The sequence below is a fragment of the Bos indicus genome, chromosome 3 (genome assembly GCF_029378745.1).
Source record: "Bos indicus isolate NIAB-ARS_2022 breed Sahiwal x Tharparkar chromosome 3, NIAB-ARS_B.indTharparkar_mat_pri_1.0, whole genome shotgun sequence".
Taxonomy (NCBI): domain Eukaryota; kingdom Metazoa; phylum Chordata; class Mammalia; order Artiodactyla; family Bovidae; genus Bos; species Bos indicus.
Genome location: NC_091762.1, coordinates 446,704 through 463,968, shown reverse-complemented (window position 1 = coordinate 463,968; position 17,265 = coordinate 446,704). Strand labels below are relative to the sequence as shown.

General features: G+C 39.2%; 1 protein-coding gene across 3 annotated transcripts in view; it reads left to right on the top strand.

The window, feature by feature from the left end:
* TIPRL (TOR signaling pathway regulator) overlaps nt 1-17,265 on the top strand; it is a 70,960-nt gene that overhangs the window by 12,811 nt on the left and 40,884 nt on the right. For all 3 annotated transcript variants that reach the window (XR_011564670.1, XM_019986367.2, XM_019986375.2), the window contains one exon: nt 7,403-7,534. Coding sequence is in view for 2 of the 3 variants with exons in the window: in XM_019986367.2 (XP_019841926.1) it covers nt 7,403-7,534 (132 nt within the window). In the remaining variant the exon portion in view is untranslated. The remainder of the gene's footprint in view (nt 1-7,402; nt 7,535-17,265) is intronic.

Genomic DNA, 17,265 nt, shown 5'->3' with positions numbered 1-17,265 from the left:
GAACTTCCTTTTTAAAAACTGAAAATCTATACCTATTGAACATGAACTTCTCCATTTCTTCCTTCTTCAGCACCTGGCAACTGCCATTCTCCTTTCTGTTATTGTGAATTTGACTACTTTAGATACCTCATGTAAGTGGAACCATACATTGCCTTTTTGTGGCTGGCTTGTGTCACTTAGCATAATGTCCTCAAGGCTTATCCATGTTGTGGCATGTGTCAGACTTCGCATCCTTTTTAGGGCTGGATGATATTCCATTGCATGTATACACATTTTGTTCTTCCATTCACTTCCTCTTGACTATGGTGAATAGTGCTGCTATGAACATAGGTGTGCAAATATCTCTTCAGAATTCCGCTTTCATTTCTTCGAGTGTATACCCAGAAGTGGAATTGCTAGATCACATGGTAATAATTCTATTTTTAATTTTCTGAGGAACCTCTGTACGATTTTCCATAGCAGCTATACGTTTCACATTCTACCAGCAGTGTGTGAGAGGTTTTGATTTGCATTTCCCTAATGACTTGTGATGCTGAGCATCTTTTCATATGCTTTTTGGCCATTTGTATATAATCTTTAATATTTTGAGCTTTAAAAGTAAATTAAGTGGGAGGGCGGGGGTAACGTGCTGACACAAACATTGGAAATGAGTGGAGTTTGTAAGATAAAAGGCAAGAAGAACATATATAAATACTGTAGGCTTCTTTATAGTTGTTTACCACAGAAGTGTAGGTTAACAATTCTGATACTGTTTTAGTTTTGCAAGATGAAAAAGTTTTAGAGATCTGTCTGACAACAATGTGAATATAATTAACACTATTGAACTGTACACTTATAAATGATTTACATGGTAGATTTCTTGTTACTCATTTTTTCTCACCAGCAATTAAATAAAGTTAAACACAGTTATCATGTAACCCAGCAATTTCACTCCTAGGTATACACTCAAGAGAGAAAACTATATATCCACATAAAAACTTATATGCAAATATTCATAGCTGCATTACTCATAATAGCTAAAATGTGAAAACTACCCAGATGTTCATCATTGGATAAGCAAAACTGGTATATCTAGACAGTGAAATATTATTTAGTCTTGAAAAAGAAACAAAACAGTGATACATACCTTGGAAATGTTATGCCAAGTGAAAGAAGCCAGACACAAAGTTACACGTATATGATTCCAGAAGGATTTGCAAAACAAATCTATAAAAAAAAATTAGAGTAGTGGCTTCCAGGAACTGTGGGAAGTGGGGAATGGAGAGAGACTGCTAGTGGGTATGACAGTTTCTTTTTGGGGTGATGATATGTTCTGGAATTAGGTAATAGGGATGTCTACACAGTCTTGTGAACATACTAAAAACCAGTGAATTATAGTATGGGAGTTGTATCTCTTTTTCTTTTTAAAGAAAGAAATCACCATAAAACATAGCAGTTTCATGGTATTTCCTAATGGGATGTACATACACACACACACTATTTTCAATAATTTTTGAAAAGGAAATTTAACATTGGGTTCTTAACATTTGCTATTAATTAACTTTATATGATAAATATGAAAGTATTTATATCAAGTAATTTCCCTATTATAAACCTTCATCTGATGTGAGAGATAGAGAGACGTTCACTTGAAAGATGTGACCAAGACTTACTTTTCTTGCAAGGTATCAAGAATATTTTTAGCTTGAATATTTGTACATTTTTAAGCCTTTGAAAATTGTGAAATAACTTATAAAAGTTCATGAAATATGAAAATACAGTTTAATGTAACCACAGAGTAAAAGAAATAGAAGATTGTCATCACCCCCTGCACCCCCAGCAGGATTTGCCTGATCACAATTCTGTTTGAAAAGTATGTCCTAGTTTCTTTTGATATGTTCAACCTTAATTTTATTTCCTTGAAATAAAACTAGTGTACCTTGTTGTTTATAGCTTGGGCCTCGTTATTTTCAGCATTTAGAGTCTCTAGTGTCTTTTATTGTCTTATTTCTGTTGGTTCTGATTTACGGTGTCTAGACTCCTAATAAATCAGTACCAACAAATCACTGCAGATGGTGACTGCAGCCATGAAATTAAAGACGCTTACTCCTTGGAAGGAAAGTTATGTCCAACCTAGATAGCATATTCAAAAGCAGAGACATTACTTTGCCAACAAAGGTCTGTCTAGTCAAGGCTATGGTTTTTCCCGTGGTCATGTATGGATGTCATAGTTGGACTGTGAAGAAAGCTGAGCACTGAAGAACTGATGCTTTTGAACTGTGGTGTTGGAGAAGACTCTTGAGAGTCCCTTGGATTGCAAGGAGATCCAGCCAGTCCATTCTAAAGGAGATCAGCCCTGGGATTTCTTTGGAGGGAATGATGCTAAAGCTGAAACTCCAGTACTTTGGCCACCTCATGCGAAGAGTTGACTCATTGGAAAAGACTCTGATGCTGGGAGGGATTGGGGGCAGGAAGAGAAGGGGACGACAGAGGATGAGATGGCTGGATGGCATCACTGACTTGATGGACGTGAGTCTGAGTGAACTCCGGGAGTTGGTGATGGACAGGGAGGCCTGGTGTGCTGCGATTCATGGGGTCGCAAAGAGTCGGACACGACTGAGCGGCTGAACTGAACTGACTCCTAATATACCTTATTTTCTTTGAATCCTAGGATGATGATATTTTCCTCCACAGAGGATTTTTGTTTATTTCTCATAAGCTACTAAGGGCATTCATAGTCAAGGCCATAGGTCTGCAATCTGTTTATGTAAAGGATCAGATAGTAAATATTACAGGCTTTGAGGACCATAGAGTTATGTTGCAGTTACTCAGCTGTGCTGTTGTAGTTGAAAGCAGCCATAGACAATATGCAAACAAGTAGGCACAGCTGTGTTTCAACAAATGTTTTTTATGGACATGGAAATTTGCATTTCATACAGTTTTTTATTCATGAAATATTAAAAAAAATTTTCCCCACAGTCATTTGAAAAAATGTGAAAATGATTCTTAGCTTGCATTCATACAAAACTAAGTAGCAAACCACATTGGCCTGAAGTCTTAGTTTGCTAACCTCTTTTATGGGATCAGAGCTTGAGGTTTCAGTTCAGTTCACTTCAGTTGCTCAGTTGTGTCCAGCTCTTTGTGACCCCATGGACTGAAACACACCAGGCCTCCCTGTCCATCACCAACTCCCAGAGCTTGCTCAAACCCATGTCCATCGAGTCGGTGATGCCATCCAGCCATCTCATCCTCTGTCGTCCCCTTCTCCTCCTGCCCTCAGTCTTTCCCAGCATCAGTCTTTTCCAATGAGTCAGTTCTTCGCATCAGGTGGCCAAAGTATTGGAGTTTCAGCTTCAGCATCAGTCCTTCCAATGAATATCCAGGACTGATTTCCTTTAGGATGGACCGGTTTGATCTTCTTGCAGTCCAAGGGACTCTCAAGAGTCTTCTTCAACACTACAGTTCAAAAGCATCAATTCTTCGGCACTCAACTTTCTTTATAGTCCAACTCTCACATCCATACATGACTACTGTAAAAACCATAGCTTTGAGTATATAGACCTTTGTTGGCAAAGTGATGTCTCTGCTTTTTAATGTTCTGTCTAGGTTGGTCATAGCTTTTCTTTCAATGAGTAAGCATCTTTTAATTTCATGGCAGCAGTCACCATCTGCAGTGATTTTGGAGCCCCAAAAAATAAAGTCTCTCATGTTTCCACTGTTTCCCTTTCTACTTGCCATAAAGTGATAGGACTGGATGCCGTGATCTTAGTTTTCTAAATGTTGTTTTAAGCCAACTTTTTCACTCTCCTCTTTCACTTTCATCAAGAGGCTCATTAGTTCCTCTTCACTTTTTGCCATAAGGGTGGTGTCATCTGCATATCTGAGGTTATTGATATTTCTCCCAGCAATCTTGATTCCAGCTTGTGCTTCATTCAGCCGGAATTTCACTTGATGTACTCTGCATATAAGTTAAATAAGCAGGGTGACAATATACAGCCTTGATGTACTCCTTTCCTGATTTGGAACCAGTCTGTTTTCCATGTCCAGTTCAAACTGTTGCTTCTTGACCTGCATACAGATTTCTCAGGAGGCAGGTAAGGTGGTTTGATATTCCCATCACTTTAAGAATTTTCCACACTTCGTTGTGATCCACACAGTCAAAGGTTTTCGCTTAGTCAATAAAGCGGAAGTAGATGTTCTTCTGAAATTCTCTTGCTTTGTCTATGATCCAGTGGATATTGGCAATTTGATTTCTGGTTCCTCTGCCTTTTCTAAATCCAGCTTGAACATCTGGAAGTTCATGGTTCATGTACTATTAAAGCCTGTCTTGCAAAATTTTGAGCATTACTTTGCTAACGTGTGAGATGAATGCAACTGTGCTATAGTTTGAACATTCTTTGCCATTGCTTTTTGGGATTGGAATGAAAACTGACCTTTTCCAGTCCTGTGGCCACTGCTGAGTTTTCCACATTTGCTGGCATATTGAGTGCAGCACCTTAACAGCATCATCTTTGAGGATTTGAAATAGCTGAACTGGAATTCCATCACCTCTGCTAGCTTTGTTCGTAGTGATGCTTCCTAAGGCCCACTTGACTTCACATTCAAGGATGTCTGGCTCTAGGTGAGTGATCACACCATCCTGGATGTTTGGGTCATGAAGATCTTTTTTGTATAGTTCTTCAGTGTATTCTGAAGAAGGAAATGGCAACCCACTCCAGTATTCTTGCCTGGAAAATCCCATGGACGGAGGAGCCTGGTAGGCTACAGTCCATGGGGTCGCAAAGAGTCGGACACAACTGAACGACTTCACTTCACTTCACTTCAGTGTATTCTTGCCACGTCTTCTTAGTATCTTCAGCTTCTGTTGTGTCCATGCCATTTCTTTTATTGTGCCCATCTTTGCATGAAATGTTCCCTTGGTATCTCTAATTTTCTTGAAGAGATCTCTAGTCTTTCTCATTGTTTTCCTCTGTTTCTTTGCATTGATCACTGAGGAAGGCTTTCTTATCTCTCCTTGCTATTCTTTGGAATTCTGCATTCAAATGGGTATATCTTTCCTTTTCTCCTTTGCCTTTAGCTTAGTGGGCCTGTAATATAAGAAGTTGTGGATCCACTGTAGTACTTTGAGATGTCTTTGCAAAACTGGGAGCAGGGCAAGGAATTCTCCAAGGCCTCTGCTCCTGGTGAAGACTGAACAGTGTCACTTTTCTGGACTCCAGTCCTCTTCCAGATCTCAGTCCAGTCCTTCTTCACTTCATTGGCTGTATAATGCTTTTAAGAAGTTTTTTTTTTTTTTTTCATCCCGCTTTTTAAATTGCCTTTAGCTTACTTGGGCTTCCCTAATAGCTCAGTTGGTTAAGAATCTGCCGGCAATGCAGGAGACCCCAATTCGATTCCTGGGTCAGGAAGATCCGCTGGAGAAGGGATAGGCTACCCACTCTACTACTCTTGGGCTTCCCTTGTGGCTTAGCTGGTAAAGAATCCGCCTGCAATGCGGGAGACCTGGGTTTGATCCCTAGGTTGGGAAGATCCCCTGGAGAAGGGAAAGGCTACCCACTCCAGTAATCTGGCCTGGAGAATTCCATGGACTGTGTAGTTGATAGGCTCACAAAGAGTCTGACACAAGTGAGCGACTTTCACTTTTACCTTTCACTTTCAGCAAGAAAGTTTGTCTAGATTATTTATTTTGACAATGCCAGAAGCCAGAAATGTTCAGTATCTCTTAAGTTTAACTGTTTTACCTCTTCAGATGCTTGAGTTTAGAGAGGAGATAAGTGGAGTTGAGGAAGAAAAAAGGCTGAGATATATAAAGTTTTAAACATATTTTTCCTTATTAATGAAGAAAATAGTATATAGCTAAGCTAAATATAATGAATTTCCCTAATCCACGTGTTATCTAATTATTTTTTGTCTTTCTGTTTCAAACATTTTATGAGAACTCACTTGGCAAACGGATGGATTCATGTTCACCAATCACTTACTGAAGGCTTATTTGAAATATTAGTGAAATGGCCATTTACTAACGAGATGTAATGGTTAATTTTTGGAAATCAGATGTATCTATAAGGAGGATCTTTCAAATGTGTTCCTTTGAACTAAAACTAAATAAAAAGTAAGGAATTAAAAGTTGTATTTATTTAATACTAACTAAAGTTTTATGCTCTTAGGCGGTCCTAGAGGCACGGACCTTTGTCTTAAATAGATCACAAACATGCAGGTGATGCAAGGCACTGGTCATATGCCCTAAATCCTATCCCTACCCCTCACCGTCCTTCCGCCCCCTTTAGTTTCACCTCCATTGTGGTCTCATGTCTGCTGGATGTTGAAATAAAATTGTAGAGAGCTAAAATATCATCTCTAAGTAAACATGGAAGAACTATGGACATTTTTTTCACCTCTTGGGAATCAAACTGCCAGATTCTTTCATAGCACCCTTTCCTCCTCTGCATTACTTAACAGGGAGCTAAAACCATTTTCCTACAAAGTCTGTGTAATCACTTAGACATCCATTGTCATATTTTTATAATTCTTATCCAGTTTTCTGAAGCTACTCTAAATTTCTTAATTCTGTCCTTGAATGAAAAAAAAATGACCTATTCACAGCTTCTAAGTAAAGTACAATAATAGCTACCATATACCAAATACTTATAGTTTGGCAGGCATTGCTTTGTTGTGTTTATTCATGATACAGCTTTTTTAAAGAGTTGAAAAGCTGAACATTTTATAGTAAAAATGAATGTAGTATTGAATAGTACCACAAAACATACTTTCATGTTACGTTAGGAGATACTTGGATTTAGTGAATTACTGATGTGACCCACCTTGAGATTGTTGGTGCTTTTGTTGGGTTTTATATGTTTGTGTCTTGTAGCTGTAAAATAATACTTAGAAAAAAATATAGCCAGTATCTTCTAAAGCTCTTTGGAATGCTAGGAGTTTCCCTTAAAATTTCTCTAAAGTTCTTATTTATCTCAATATTTAAAACACTTTTGTTTGTAGACTTGGAGATAGATCTAAACTATGTAACATCATTCTTATAGGAAAGATTTTTTTTAAGTTGCAAAAAATGTCTTATAAGTAGACTTTTATAGCACCAAACTGCTTTGAACTTCTATGATAGTAGTAGTTTATTCTTCACATTGACTAATTTTCAGATAGTTAATTTTCTCATAGTCACAATAGAGCAGTTGATTTTACTGTGTCCTATTTCATGATTTGAATGAGATGATGAATTTTGACTGTATGTGTTGTGAAGCTATAATATTGGACATTTTCTGTTTTTCAGGGACAAGGTATATATCTCATGTTGTGTGTCTACCTATAAAATCAAAATTTAGAACCATGCTCTGGGTATGCAGAAAATATTGGTAGGAAAACTGTTTAATTTTTTTTTATGTGCCCATTCTTAAATTTTTTCTTTCAGGTTGTACCTACAACAGATCATATAGATACAGAGAAATTGAAAGCCAGAGAACAGATTAAGTTTTTCGAAGAAGTTCTCCTATTTGAGGATGAACTTCATGATCATGGAGTTTCAAGCCTGAGTGTGAAAATTGTGAGTATTGTGAATTTGTTTAAAATTAACTTCTTTCATTTTTGCTATTGGTTAGAAATATGACTCACTTCAAATCACAGTGTTAACATGATGTCATGTAGAGTTTCACTTGAGTCTAGGATACATCTTATTAACATCCATTATAAAATTCACAAGTCTTAGCATATCGCTAAGACTTTAGCAAAGCATTTTTTTTTTTGTAGTTTAGCAAAGCATTTTTTTTTGTAGGCCCTTCTAGTTACTTTGTGGTTTGTTTATTGTTTAATTTGAATGAAAATTATAGCTTAATTTCCTTTTGTTAATGAAGTTTCTTTTTTATCATCTATTTGTTTTTGGCTGTGCTGCATTTTTGTTGCTTCACACAGGCTTTTCTGTGGCTTTTCTGGTGAGTGAGGGCTGCTCTCTGCTGTGGTGCATGGTGGCTTCTCTTGCTGCAGAGTGCAGGCTTCAGGCGTACGGGCTTCAGTGGTCGCAGCTTGTGGGCTCTAGAGTGCAGGCTTAGTAGTTGTGGCACAAGGGCTTTTTTAAAAAACAAAACTAATGTATTTATTTTAATTGGAGGATAATTACTTTACAGTATTTTGATGATTTTTGCCATACATCAGCATGAGTTGGCCATAGTGTCGGCTGCATGTGTCCCCCCCGCCTCCCCCCATTTTGAACCCTGCTTCCACTTCCCTCCCCACCCTATTCCCAGGGCACTGACGTTGGGTACCCTGCTTCATTCATCAAACTTGCATTGCTTATACGTTTTATATATGGCACTATATATGTTTTAATGCTATTCTCTCAAATCATCCCACCCACTCCTTCTCTTACTGAGGCCAAAAGTCTGGTCTTTACCTCTCTGTTTCCTTTGCTGCCCTGCATGTAGGATCGTTGGTACCATCTTTCTAAATTCCATATATATGCATTAATATACAATATTTGTCTTTCTTCTTCTGACTTACTTCACTCTGTATAATAGGCTCTAGGTTCATCCACCTCATTAGAACTGACTCAAATGTGTTCCTTTTTATAGCTGAGTAATATTCCATTGTGTCTGTGTACCACAACTTCCTTATCCATTCATCTGCTGATGGATGTCTAGGTTGCTTCCATGTCCTAGCTATTGTAAATAGTGCTGCAGTGAACACCGGGGTACATGTGTCTCTTTCACTTCTGGTTTCCTCGGGGTATATGCCCCGCAGTGGGGTTGCTGGGTCATATGGCAGTTCCATTCTTGGTTTTTTAAGGAATCTCCACACTGTTCTCCATAGTGGATGTACCAGTTTGCATTCCCACCAACAGTGTAAGAGGATTCCCTTTTCTCTATACCCTCTCCCGGAGAAGGCAATGGGACCCCACTCCGGCACTCTTGCCTGGAAAATCCCATGGACGGAGGAACCTGGTGGGCCACAGTCCATGGGGTCACTAAGAGTCAGACAAGACTCAGTGACTTCACTCTCACTTTTCACTTCTATGCATTGGAGAAGGAAATAGCAACCCACTCCAGTGTTCTTGCCTGGAGAATCCCAGGGATGGGGGAGCCTGGTGGGCTGCCGTCTCTGGGGTCGCACAGAGTCGGACACGACTGAAGTGACTTAGCAGCAGCAGCACACCCTCTCCAGCATTTATTGTTTGTAGACTTTTTGATGATGGCTGGAACATAAAATTAACTGGACCAAAAAGAAGGCTGAGTGCCAAAGAATTAACATTTTTGAATTGTGGTGCTGGAGAAGACTCTTGAGAGTTCCTTGGACAGCAGGGAGATCAAGCCAGTCAATCCTAAAGGAAATCAACCCTGAATATTCATTGGAAGGGCTGATGCTGAAGCTCCAATACTTTGGCCACCTGATGCAAAGAGCTGACTCATTGGAAGGGACCCTAATGCTGGAAAAGATTGAGGGCAAGAGGAGAAGGAGGTAACAGAGGATGAGATGGTTGGATGGCATCACTGACTCAATGGAGATGAGTTTGAGCAAATTCAGGGAAATAGTGAAGTATAGAAGAGCCTGTCATGCTGCAGTCAATGGGATCACAAAGAGTTGGATATGACTTAGTGACTGAAAAACAGCAACAGTAATTCTAACTGGTGTGAGATAATACCTTATTGTGGTTTTGATTTACATTTCTCTAATAATGAGTGATGTTGAACATGAGTGATGTTTATTAGCTATCTGTCTTCTTTGGAGAAATGTCTGTTTAGGTCTTTTGCCCACTTTTTGATTGGGTTGTTTGTTTTTCTGGTATTGAGCTACATGAGCTGCTTGTATATTTTGGAAATTAATTCTTTGTCAGTTTCGTTTGCTATTGGTTTCTCCCATTATGAGGGCTGTCTTTTCACTTTGTTTATAGTTTTCTTTGTTGTGCAAAAGCTTTTATGTTAGGTCCCATTTGTTAATTTTTGTTGTTATTTTCATTACTTTGGGAGGTGGGTCACAGAGGATCTTGCTGTGATTTATGTTGGAGATGGTTCTATGTTTTCCTCTAAGAGTTTTATAGTCTCTGGTCCACATTTAGGTCTTTAATCCATTTCGAGTATATTTTTGTGTGTGGTGTCAGAAAGTGTTCTACTTTTATTTTTTTACATGTAGTTGACCAGTTTTCCCAGTACCACTTGTTGAAGAGACTGTCTTTTCTCCATTTTATATTTTTTAATTCTTTATCAAAGATTAGGTGTCCATAGATGCATGGATTTATCTCCAACCTTTCTATTTTGATTTATATTTTCTGTCTTTGTGTCAGTACCATACTGTCTTGATGACTGTAGCTTTGTAGTATAGTCTGAAGTCAGAAAGGTTGATTCCTCTATTTCCATTATTCTTTCTCAAGATTGCTCTGGCCATTTGGGGTCTTTTGGGCACATGGGCTTTAGTTGCTCCATGGTGTGTGAAATCTCCTCAGCTAGGGATCAACCCCATGTCCTCTGCTTTGGCAGGTGGATTCCTATCTACTGTACCACCAGGGAAGTCATATATCTTAACTTTTACATTTCTGAATTAAAATGTTTATAGTTTCCCTTCTTGTGCAGAAGCTTTTAATTTTAATTAGGTCCCTTTTATTTATTTTTGCTTTTATTTCCAATATTCTGGGAGGTGAGTCATAGAGGATCCTGCTGTGGTTTATGTCAGAGAGTGTTTTGCCTATGTTTTCCTCTAGGAGTTTTATAGTTTCTGGTCTTACATTTAGATCTTTAATCCATTTCGAGTTATTTTTGTGTATGGTGTTAGAAAGTGTTCTAGTTTCATTCTCTTGCAAGTGGTTGACCAGTTTTCCCAGCACCACTTGTTAAAGAGATTGTCTTTTCTCTGTTGTATATTCTTGCCTCCTTTGTCAAAGATAAGGTGTCCATAGATGCATGGATTTATCTCTGGGCTTTCTATTTTGTTCCATTGGTCTATATTTCTGTCTTTGTGCCAGTACCATACTGTCTTGATGACTGTGGCTTTATAGTAGAGACTGAAGTCAGGAGGGTTGATTCCTCCAGTTCCATTCTTCTTTCTCAAGATTGCTTTGGCTATTTGAAGTTTTTGTATTTCCATACAAATTGTGAAATTATTTGTTCTAGCTCTGTGAAAAATAACCATTGGTAGCTTGATAGGGATTGCATTGAATCTATAGATTGCTTTGGGTAATATACTCATTTTCACTATATTGATTCTTCTGATCCATGGACACGGTATATTTCTCCATCTGTTAGTGTCCTCTTTGATTTCTTTCACCAGTGTTTTATAGTTTTCTATATATAGGTCTTTTGTTTCTTTAGGTAAATATATTCCTAAGTATTCTTTTCATTGAAATGGTGAATGGAATTGTTTCCTTAATTTCTCTTTCTGTTTTCTCATTGTTATTGTATAGAAATGCAAGGGATTTCTGTGTGTTGATTTTATATCCTGAAACTTTACTATATTCATTGATTAGCTCTAGTAATTTTCTGGTGGAGTCTTTAGGGTATTCTATGTAGAGGATCATGTTATGTGCAAACAGTGAGAGTTTTACTTCTTCTTTTCCAATCTGGATACCTTTTGTTTCTTTTTCTGCTCTGATTGCTGTGGCCAAAACTTCCAAAACTATGTTGAATTGTAGTGGTGAGAGTGGGCACCCTTGTCTTGTTCCTGACTTTAGGGGAAATGCTTTCAATTTTTCACCATTGAGGATAATATTTGCTGTGGGTTTATCATATATAGCTTTTATTATGTTGAGGTATGTTCCTTCTATTCCTGCTTTCTGCAGGGTTTTTATCATAAATGGATGTTGAATTTTGTCAAAGGCTTTCTCTGTATATATTGAGATAATCATGTGGTTTTTATTTTTCAATTTGTTAATGTGGTGTATTTCATTGATTGATTTGTGGATATTGAAGAATCCTTGCATCCCTGGGATAAAGCCCACTTGGTCATGATGTGTAATCTTTTTACTATGTTGGTGGATTCTGTTTGCTAGGATTTTGTTAAGGACTTTTGCATCCATGTTCCCTGGTGGCTCATACGGTAAAGCATCTGCCTGCAGTGCAGGAGACCCGGGTTCGATCCCTGGGTGGGGAAGATCCCCTGGAGAAGGAAATGGCAACACACTCCAGTACTCTTGCCTGGAAAATTCCATGGACTGAGGAGCCTGGTAGGCTACAGTCCATGGGATTGCAAAGAGTTGGACACGACTGAGTGGCTTGTTTCAGTTTCATCAGTGATACTGGCCTGTAGTTTTCTTTTTTTTGTGGCATCTTTGTCTGGTTTTGGTATTAGGGTGATGGTGGCCTCATAGAATGAGTTTGGAAGTTTACCTTCCTCTGCAATTTTCTGGAAGAGTTAGCTCTTCTCTAAATTTTTGGTAGAATTCAGCTGTGAAATTGTTTGGTCCTTGACTTTTGTTGGCTGGAAGATTTCTGATTACAGGTTTGATTTCTGTGCTTGTGATGGTCTGTTAAGATTTTCTGTTTCTTCCTGTTTCAGTTTTGAAAAGTTGTACTTTTCTAAGAATTTGTCCATTTCTTCCAAGTTGTCCATTTTATTGGCATATAATTGCTGTTAATAGTCTTTTACAATCCTTTGTATTTCTGTGTTGTCTGTTGTGATCTCTCCATTTTCATTTCTAATTTTGTTGATTTGATATTTCTCCCTTTGTTTCTTGATGAGTCTAGCTAAAGGTTTGTCAATTTTATTTATCTTCTCAAAGAACCAGCTTTTGGCTTTGTTGATTTTTGCTATGGTCTCTTTTGTTCCTTTTGCATTTATTTCTGCTCTAATTTTTAAGATCGCTTTCCTTCTACTAACCCTGGTGTTCTTCATTTCTTTCTTTTCTAGTTGCTTTAGGTGTAGAGTTAGGTTATTTATTTGACTTTTTTCTTGTTTCTTGAGGTAAGCCTGTATTGCTATGAACCTTCCCCTTAGCACTGCTTTTACAGTGTCCCATAGGTTTTGGGTTGTTGTGTTTTCATTTTCGTTTGTTTCTATGCATATTTTGATTTCTTCTGTGATTTGTTGCTTATTCAGCAGTATGTTGTTCAGCCTCCATATGCTGGAATTTTTAATAGTTTTTCTCCTGTAATTGAGATCTAATCTTACTGCATTGTGGTCAGAAAAGATGCTTGGAATGATTTCAACTTTTTTGAATTTACCAAGGCTAGATTTATGGCCCAGGATGTGGTCTATTCTGAAGAAGGTTCCGTGTGCACTTGAGAAAAAGGTGAAATTCATTGTTTTGGAGTGAAATGTCCTATAGGTATCAATTAGGTCTAACTGGTCTATTGTATCATTTAAAGTTTGTGTTTTCTTGTTAATTTTCTGTTTAGTTGATCTATCCATAGGTGTGATAGTCTCCCACTATTATTGTGTTATTGTTAATTTCCCCTTTCATACTTGTTAGCATTAGTCTTACATATTGTGGTGCTCCTATGTTGGGTGCATATATATTTATAATTTTTATATCTTCTTCTTGGATTGATCCTTTCATCATTATGTAGTACCCATTTTTGTGTCTTTTCACAGCCTTTGTTTTAAAGTCTATTTTATCTGATATGAGTATTGCTACTCCTGCTTTCTTTTGGTCTCTATTCGCATGGAATATCTTTTTCCAGCCCTTCACTTTCAGTCTGTATGTGTCCCTTGTTTCAAGGTGGGTCTCTTGTAGACAACATATATAGGGGTCTTGTTTTTGTATCCATTCAGCCAGTCTTTTTCTTTTGGTTGGGGCATTCAACCCATTTACATTTAAGATAATTATTGATAAGTATGATCCCCTTGCCATTTACTTTATTGTTTTTGGTTCGAGTTTATACGCTCTTTCTGTGTCTCCTGTCTAGAGAAGATCCTTTAGCATTTGTTGGAGAGCTGGTTTGGTGGTGCTGAATTCTCTCAGCTTTTGCTTGTCTGTTAAGTTTTTGATTTTTCCTTCATATTTGAATGAGATCCTTGTTGGGTACATTAATCTGGGGTGTAGGTTATTTTCTTTCATCACTTTAAGTATGTCTTGCCATTCCCTCCTGGCCTGAAGAGTTTGTGTTGAAAGATCAGCTGTTATCCTTATGGGCATCCCCTTGTGTGTTATTTGTTGTTTTTCCTTTGCAGCTTTTAATATTTGTTCTTTGTGTTTGATCTTTGTTAATTTGATTAATATGTGTCTTGGGGTGTTTCGGCTTGGATTTATCCTGTTTGGGACTCTCTGGGTTTCTTGGACTTGGGTGATTATTTCCTTTCCCATTTTAGGGAAGTTTTCAACTATTACCTCCTCAAGTATTTTCTCATGGTCTTTATTTTTGTTGTCTTCTGGACTCCTATGATTCGAATGTTGGAGCGTTTATCATTGTCCCAGAGGTCTCTGAGGTTGTCCTCATTTCTTTGAAATCTTTTTTCTTCTCTATTTCATTTATTTCTGCCATTCTATCTTCTACCTCACTTATCCTATCTTCTGCCTCCGTTATTCTACTGTTGGTTCCCTCCAGAGTGTTTATGATCTCATTTATTGCATTATTCATTATATATTGACTCTTTTTTATTTTTTCTAGTGAACCAGTGAAGTTGCTCAGTCATGTCTGACTTTTTGCCATCCCATGGACTGTAGCATACCAGGCTCCTTCATCCATGGAATTTTCCAGACAAGAGTATTGGAGTGGGTTGCCATTTTCTTCTCCAGGGGATCTTCCTGACCCAGGGATCGAAAACCCAGGTCTCCTGCATTGCAGGCAGATGCTTTACTGTCTGAGCCATCTTTAAACCTTTCTTGTATCTTCTTGATTCTTGTCTCCAGGCTATTTATCTGTAACTCCAATTTGTTTTCAAGATTTTTGATCATTTTCACTATCATTATTCAGAATTCTTGATCAGGTAGATTCCCTAACTCTTCCTCTTTTGTTTGGTTTGGTGGGCATTTATCCTGTTCCTTTACCTGCTAGGTATTTCTCTGCCTTTTCATCTTGTTTATATTGCTGTGTTTGGGGTGGCCTTTCTGTATTCTGGCAGTTTGTGGTTCCTTTTTACTGTGGAGTTTCCTCGCTGTGGGTTGGGTTGGACGGGTGGCTTGTGAGGATTTCCTGGTTAGGGAAGCTTGTGTCGGTGTTCTGGTGGGTGGAGCTGGATTTCTTCTCTGGGGTGCAGTGAAGTGTGCAGTAATGAGTTTGAGTTGTCAGTGGGTTTGGTGTGACTTTGGGCAGCTTGTATATTGAAGCTCAGGGCTATGTTCCTGTGTTTCTGGAGAATTTGCATGGTATGTCTTGCTGTGGAGCTTTTTGGCCGTTGGGTGGTGCTTGGTTTCAGTGTAGGCATGGAGGCGTTTGATGAGCTCCTATCGATTAATGTTCCTGGTATTCAGGAGTTCTATGGTGTTCTCAGGATTTGGACTTAAGCCTCCTGCCTCTGGTTTTCAGTCTTATTCTTACAGTAGCCTCAAGACTTCTCCATCTATGTGGCACCAATGATAAAACATTTAGGTTAATGATGAAAAGTTTCTCCACAGTGAGGGACACCTGGAGAGGTTCACAGAGTTACATGGAGAAAAAAAGAGGGAGGAGGGAGATAGAGGTGACCAGGAGGAGAACAGGGGGAATCAAAAGGGGCAAGAACAAGCTCGCCAGTAATCACTTCCCTATGTACCCTCCACAGTCTGGATCCCTCAGAGATGTTCACAGTGTTACACAGAGAAGAGAAGAGGAGGAAGGAGACAGAGGTGGCCAGAGGGCTAAAGGGGGAATCAAAAGGAGAGAGACAGATCCAGCCAGTAATCAGTTCCCTAAGTGTTTTCTGCAGCCTGGAACACACAAAGAGATTCACAGATGTGGGTAGAGAAGAGAAGGGGGAGGGAGGAGATAGAGGTGACCTGGTGGAGAAAAAGGAGAGTCAAAAGGTGGAGAGAGCAATCAGGCCGGTGATCTCGCTCCCAAGTAAAAATGGGTACTGAAGATTGGGTTCTTATAGGTACAAAGTTGATAACAAATACCAAGAAGCAAAAATTAAATATCTAGAGTAGAGGTTAGATTCTCAAAAATACAATATTAAAAAAAAACACGACAAAGTCACAAAAATTATAAAATATATATTTATATATATGAAGTTTGCTTTAAAAATAGGGTCTTTTTTTTGGCAAGGTAATAGTAGGTTATAAAAATGAAAACTAAAGGAGTAATAAGGGACTTAAAATAAAATTTTTTTTTTTTTTCAATTTAAAAAATGGTAGTAGTAAAAATATATTTAGGACTTTCTCTGGAGCTGTTGTGGACAGTGTGGGGTCAGTTCATTTTCAGATAGTTCCTTGATCCAGCTTATACTTCTCAAGATCTATAGGCCCTTTTCTATGTAGTTGGTGCTAACTACAGGGTTTTAATCTATTGCACCTGTCACTTCCAAAGCGGTTCCCTCTGTTTATTTTAGCTTCTTCTGTTTACTGGTCTCTTCAGTGTCTAATTTCCACCCTGACACAAGGGGGGTGGTGGTGGTCACTTTTTTTAGGCTCACTTGTTCAGTTGTGCTTTGGGGAGGGAGGAACACTACAAACAAATATCACTGGGGTGTGTGGGGAGTGCTTGCAATGTCTTGGCCGCACTGGTTTTGCCCCTGCTCACAGCGTGTGTGCTTTCCCAATCTACACTGTTCAGGCTCTAGGTTGCTCTGATGGGGAACTGTCTGAGGCAGGCCCAGGGTTGCATGCAGTCCCCAGGTCTAAGCTGCTCAGGTTCAGGTTCTCGGGTACTCTACAAAGGTGCAGACTTGGTTGGGCCTTTTGGCATTTTGTGCCCTTCCCAGGTCTGAGCAGCTCAGGTGACCAGGTGCTTGGCGAGTGCAGTCACCCCCAGTTGAAGGCTGCGACTTAATGCATACCCTGTCCCTGGCGCTCGGTATTCTGGGTGTATAACAGGCGCGCCTTCTCAGGTGTGCCATGTGTCTCTTCTGGGGAGCTGATCTCTGGCTGCGACCCTCCTGGCAGATGTCGACCATCCAGAATCCCAAGAAGTCTTGGTTGGCAACGATGTCTGCTTGCAGTTTGGTAGATGATACCTCTCTGGGGCCGCGATTGCCCCCTTCCAGCTCTGGCTGCCCTCGCCTGCCTATCTCTGGCGGGGGATGGGCCAGTCCGCAGCCGGCTAGTTCTGCTCGGTCCTTTGTTCTGAGCGGGCCTGGCAGGGTCTTCAGTTCAGTTTAGTCCCTCAGTTGTGTCCGACACTTTGCGAACCCATGAATCGCAGCACGCCAGGCCTCCCTGTCCATCACTAACTCCCGGAGTTCACCCAAACTCATGTCCATTGAGTCAGTGATGCCATCCAG